The sequence below is a fragment of the Atractosteus spatula genome, chromosome 6 (genome assembly GCF_055471065.1).
Source record: "Atractosteus spatula isolate fAtrSpa1 chromosome 6, fAtrSpa1.hap1, whole genome shotgun sequence".
NCBI classification, from domain to species: Eukaryota; Metazoa; Chordata; class Actinopteri; order Semionotiformes; family Lepisosteidae; genus Atractosteus; species Atractosteus spatula.
Window position 1 is genome coordinate 31,979,402 of NC_142711.1, and position 6,194 is coordinate 31,985,595.

The 6,194-nt window shown below is 38.9% G+C and overlaps 1 protein-coding gene across 1 annotated transcript; it reads right to left on the reverse strand.

Annotated features, from left to right (window-relative positions):
• Positions 1-684: 684 nt before the first annotated feature.
• On the reverse strand, positions 685-2,678 carry LOC148832762 (protegrin-2-like). The gene is made up of 4 exons (XM_088919313.1): positions 2,467-2,678; positions 2,052-2,174; positions 1,574-1,681; positions 685-849 (listed from the first exon to the last, which is right to left on the reverse strand). Exons 1-4 carry the CDS (start codon positions 2,644-2,646, stop codon positions 802-804), a joined length of 459 nt encoding a protein of 152 aa, XP_088775439.1. The 5' UTR covers positions 2,647-2,678; the 3' UTR covers positions 685-801.
• Positions 2,679-6,194: the final 3,516 nt, after the last annotated feature.

A 6,194-nucleotide genomic window follows, 5' to 3' on the forward strand; every position in this document is an offset into this window, starting at 1 on the left:
CAATCTCCTGGACAGATGTACTGAGGAAAGATTTTTCAGAGTGATCTATCAAATGGTTTGGAAGACGGATTTTTCATGTAGTGCCCATAAGTGTGGCTAGCCCCTGATTAAATAGGTTAAATATTAATTTAAGGATTACTGTTTAACCCAAACCACAGCTAGGTACCAGGTTTTAAATACAAGCTGACTTTACTATTATCCCAGACAGTTTTAACTTCAAAGATACCACAGCTGAATCCAGGAGTTCAACGCCTGTATGATCCTATATCTCTTGATTCTACTGTATGTGCCAACAAATATTTTCCATCATAGGGTATAGTAAAAACATTGTCAGGATGGATACACGTGTTATAATTATTTCTCTTAATAATAAAACTGATCTGAAATCTAAGTTTATTTTTTGTGTCATAGGTTATTATTTGATTATTGACAAATATATAAAAGAATTAACCTAGAGCAATACTGTAGGTCCTCATGAAAAGATGACTTAACTGGATAATTTCTTTGTTGCTCTTTGAAGGCCCAAAGAAATTCTGCTTCCTTAAATAATCTGTAGAAAGGCTCCTACTGTACTGTATATAATGACTCTTAAATGAAGCGAATTAATATAGAAAACCTTATATAAAAATATTGCCAACCACAATGGTTCTTCAAAACACACAAAAGCAAACAGAAAGCATGTAATAAAATAAAAGAGCTTTATTGAATCAAATCACCCACAATGGTCAGTACAATGATAATATTGGTCACAAAGGTCCGCAGGTGAGCTCCAGGGAAAATATTGCTTTTCCTGACATGTTCTTATGATCCACCAAAAAGATACCACCAGCTGGGTGGCTCTTCAAGTTTCTGAAATAGAGATTAAAGATAGCAGGTAACGAAAAGACATTACATACTTTTTGATAATTCAAGAAAAACTAAAAAAAACATTACATGTATTGGCACCAAAAAGCCATTTTAATTGTTATTTTTTTGGTTTTTCAGGCATTCTATGATTATGACATACAGTATAAGCACAATTGAAATATTGATATTTTCTGGGCCACTTTCTTTCTTTTCTTCTTAAATATAGTCCTTTTTCACATAAATATCTCATTGAAGAAATGTCTTAGTGATTCACAGACATCAAACTACTCACAAATCAGGAGGCATTAAATATACTGAGACAAATCTGGATTTCAATCATTAAGTGGAAAAGCAAGTAAAACACCAAGTATGATACGTCTGGGTTTAAAAACAAGATTAAGACAAATATATTTCATATCTGGACATATTACCACGTGTAATGATGATTTTAGTACTTGCTTGTCATGTGTTTCATGATTGTCAGTAAAAGTTCAATTTGTTGAATACTGGCCATTGCTTGTAATTGTTCTGATCATACCTTTTATATTTAGAAAATGTGATACTGTACATGATTAAATTACACTAGGCATCAGGGTATGTCATATTTGTGTTGAAGATAATATTTAAAACATAAAAAACATGCAAACCTTATTCAATGTCAAAACATTCACAGTTGAAATAATTTACTCCAGAGATGTCTTTTTAGCTACTTTTTTGAAGGATTTACCTTGCGCTCCTCTGGGTCTGTAACTTCTTCACAGGTCACTACTACGGCGCTTGCTTCTCCTGGCTTAGCTCTCACAACCGTGACAAGACCTGTGCACTTCTTTAAAGACTGCAAAAGAGAAAGAGGAAATGCCCACTGTTGTTTATTGCTATGGGACTTGAGAAGTGTTTAAGGGCTGTATTATCTCTTGGTAAATATCTGGATGAACTGAATGCAATGTGTTTTGCAAAACAGCAAAGGTATTATCAATGACCTGCTTTGCACATCACCCAGAGAATACTGTAGCAAAAGAGTAAATACTGTGTGCCTAGTAACATATTGATTTCAGTTTAGTTTCCCCAAATTGATTTCACTACATAGCAGGAATTAACATTATACCATTTTAGAAGTTAGTTGTAGGGTGCACAAAGAAAACATATTATATCAGAGGTACAGTATTTTTGGCTATAGTGAAGAATAAAGCACAGCTAGAGCTTACCCCATTTTCCTTGAAGTCACATTCTTCCTTTCCATAATCCACAAGTCTGGGGCACACAGTCTCCTTCAAAATGAATCTTATAGTATACTCGGTTCCAGAGCCATCACCAGGAATGAACATTGACTGAAAAAGAGAGATAACCAGGACACATCCTGCATAAGAGTCATATAAATCATTGTGCTGACCACCTTCCCGTTTTAACAATTTCAGCTCTCAGTTACTCAATTGAACCCTTAATTGACTGAATAATTGGACTACTTTGAACTGTTTGACGGCTTTTAAACAAAAATGCTACTGTTATGAAATGTTTTAATATACTTTATTTAATGCTTTGATGTCTTTATGTACAGACTGTTTTATAATTCACTTCCAGGAAAATATAATCTGAGACTGTACTCAGTCAATACTGACTTACCATTCCCTTTAGAGGAGCTACTTTGGGAGGTTTGAAAGCATTAGTCTCCACACTTTCCTGGTTGTAATGAGCTGTCGCTGCTGAGAGAGCATCCGTGTAGCTGAAGGTCTTCTTTGCTAGAGACACAGTGGCCACAGCAGCCATGCAGAGCAGCAGCAGATATTCAACTGAAGTTCTCATCTTGTCTGTGAGCTCTTGTCTGTGAGCTGGGGTTTATAATCTGCCCCAGACAGCAGACAGCCTTTTGAACGTTCTGAAATTGTGCAACACGCTGCAGAACATGGTGGATGTTTGTCTTTGAGGAATTTAGGAATCTTTAGTTTGGGGGAATTGTGTCATGACATATCTTCGAGTTTCAAACTTTCCAGTCAATTTGAAAACAAAATGAAGGAGGCAGTACTAAAGCAAATCAATAACTTGCTCAATGGTACATTGTGGGAAAGGTAACAGTAGACAATCATGGAAAGGAGTTGAGGGTGTTTATGTATTGTGCCCCTCAAAGTAAATATTGATTTTGGCCTTCAAAAATATTGATTTCTTAATCTTGTAAAGATACAGTATGTTCTTTATGCCAGTCAGAGAGATGTGAGTACATGAACAGCCCATTTGGAGAGGAAGTGCAATGGTCAGTGATAACACTACCAGAACTACACAATAAATTTCCTCATAGTGGAAAGCACTAAGGTGACCTCTTGCTCTTTTAAATTTCTACATTTGTGTGATTATTGCTGCAGTCACTCCTAAGGTCTTCTGAGAGCTGGGTTTCTTATTTTCTCCTTCATTGTTCAGATTGCTTTACTTGCTGTTTTTCTTCTCTATTTTACCCCTTTACCTTTTCCTTGTATTTCATTTCCACTGTCATATTCCAAGCAAAATTCCTACTTGGGATAACACTTGGATACAAAAATCAGAACACTGCAGTTTTAATGGCCTAGACTGCCAATTGTCACAATTGTAGTCCCTCGTCCTTAAGGGCGCTCCAGCTCTTTTCACTTCGGACCAAATTTTGTGCACCTGCCCCTTGTTCCAGCCTCCTTCCCATCCCCCTTAAAAGCCAGACACTCAGTTCCGGGCTCTGCATCTGATTCAAGTTCAAGTTCAAGTTTATTGTCATTATACTCATATACAGGTATATGGTATAACGAAATGCTATTTAGCTAGCTCTCGGACATAAGTAGTACAAAGAAAAAACCCCAAAAAACAACAACAACACAATTGTATAACAAAAGAAAGACAGAGACAACAGGCAGTGTGCAAAAAACAACAACAGGCGATGTGCAAAAACAACAACAGGCAATGTGCAAAAAAAACAACAACAGGCAATGTGCAAAACAGCAAAGTGGGGAGTGGGGAGTGAGCTTTTGACATGTGTGGTAGAGGTAGATTTTCAATGTGTGTTTGGGTTTTTGGTAAGAAAGAAAGAAGGCACTGTGAGGTTCAGATCATAGGTGAGAGGTTAGGTGAGAGTGACAGAGGCTGGGAGTTTAATAGTTTGATAGTGCAGGGGTAAAAACTGTCTCTGAGTCTGGTAGTCCAGGCCCGAATGCTCCGGTACCGTTTTCCAGATGGTAGCAGATCATAAAGTCTGTAGCTAGGGTGTGTGGGGTCTTTGATGATGCTTAGAGCTTTCCTCAAGCACCGTCTGTCATAAATGTCCTGTATAGATGGGAGGGCAACCCCAGTGATGGACTGGGCAGTTTTTACCACCCGCTGTAGGGCTTTGCGGTCAGCAGCACTGCAGTTGCCATACCACACTGTGATGCAGCCTGTCAGTGTGCTTTCTGTAGTGTATCTGTAAAAGTTAGTGAGGATCTGGGGACATATCTTAGCCTTCTTCAACCGTCTTAGGAAGTACAGGCGCTGTTGCGCTTTCTTGATCAGACAGGTGGTGTTGAGAGACCATGTGAAGTCCTCGGTGATATGGACGCCAAGGAATTTAAAGTTACTGACCCTTTCCACTTCAGTCCCGTTGACGTGGATAGGGGCATGTCCGGTTTGCAGTTTCCTGAAATCAACGATCAGCTCCTTGGTTTTGCTGACGTTGAGGGTGAGGTTGTTGTCATCACACCACGTTGTAAGGTGAGATTTGTTTTTCCCTGTAGGCCCTCTCATCATTGTCCGTGATCAGACCTATAACTGTGGTGTCATTGGCATTCCCATCGGCATTCCCATATCATGCGAGCCTGGGTCCTGATGCGTCTGGCTCCGTCATGTTTTTAAGTCTCTGTTCCTGTTCCCCCTGCCAGTTCCGACCCAGTTCCTGGTTTTAACCCGTCTGTTCCTGATGGACCGCCTGGCTTTGGACTTTGCCCGTTTTTTGGATTCTCCGTCTGGATTACTTTTGGATTGTTTGCCTTGGCCACACCCCCCCCGTGCACCAGCGCACCATGGACACGCCCCCCTGTCCTCATTCCCGTTTCCTGCCTGACTTTTTCCCCAGTGTTTCCTCACTTTTCCCCTAATTGTGTTGGCCGCATAGGGTCCGGAAAGAACTTTCTGTTACACCAATTCCAATATCCATCCATCCATTTTCTAAAACACTTAATCGTGGTCAGGATGACAGGGAGCAGGGTCAAATCCCAGCTAGCAAGCTACCAGTCCAGTACTGTAGGTTAACTGCAGCACACAGAAGACACCAAAGCAAAGACAGGGAGAGCATACTAATACCATGCAGATAGCACCCCAGGACTTGAACCCAGGACTCTATTGTTGTGAGACATTTATGCTACGCACTGCACCATAATGCTGCCATAAACACCAACACGTTCCTTAAAACACTGACTAGACCTTGATCAGCTGTCCTTACTGTCAAAAACAATGTCATTATCAAGAATAATCAGCACTAGACAGCTTTCTTGGCCTTAAGTACACCAAAGACAAAATAACAAAACCAATTAAGACATTGTCTCAACTCTTAGTTCATCAACATCAGGAATCCTCCACTATGGTCTTGATGGTATTCCCCTAAGCATCTTAGCACAATCTGCCGAGAACAGTTTTGTCGACCTTGAGAATAATGCAGAGTCCCTAAAGACATAAGCCTCCAAACACAAGAATACTGACTCCTCATACACCCATGGAGAGTGGCTCCTACTTACACAGAATGGTCTCCACCTCACCAGATATCACCCCGCACAATCTGCAGTAATTCTGACTCTCTCAAGTGTTGTCTGTAAGTCCTTCCAACATAAGACATAAGACCCAAAGATTGTCTTAGGGGATCTTTTCTGGAATTCATCAATAGATAATAATAAATAGAAAAAATTCACTCATTATTCTTGGATGTGACAAAATACACTTAAGAATAATGTGCAATTTATAAATATAAATTTGCCTTCATTATAGTTTGCCACAAATCCATGGAAATCTCTTCACACGGCACAATGTTCTGAAAAAATGAATACTCCTGCAAGCTGCACTTTGCTTGCAGTGATTGCCTTATTGAAATCTGACATTAATTCCTTTTTATGTATAATTTCTAAAAAGTGTGATTGATCTATAAGCCATTGTTGTTCATTTATTTGATGGTTTGAATGCAGATATATACCATATACTTTATATTACTATATTACTATATAATATATATATATACTATATACTATTTTTTTTTCTTAATCTAGTTGATTAAATACATTTCCTTGCTAAAAGTAATAATTTATCCGGAAGTTGACAGTATGACAGGGGAAGTTTACCATTTTAAAAGACAGACCAAGAAGGAAAACTGTAGG

What these genes read in the sequence shown, in the direction of transcription:
- LOC148832762 (XM_088919313.1), bottom strand. Translation starts at nt 2,646, where the DNA reads ATGAGAACTTCAGTTGAATATCTGCTGCTGCTCTGCATGGCTGCTGTG. An exon ending in TAGCTCCTCTAAAGGGAATG is followed by an intron (nt 2,175 to 2,466) that starts GTAAGTCAGTAT and finishes TCTCTTTTTCAG; the next exon opens with TCAATGTTCATTCCTGGTGA. An exon ending in GTGACTTCAAGGAAAATGGG is followed by an intron (nt 1,682 to 2,051) that starts GTAAGCTCTAGC and finishes TCTCTTTTGCAG; the next exon opens with TCTTTAAAGAAGTGCACAGG.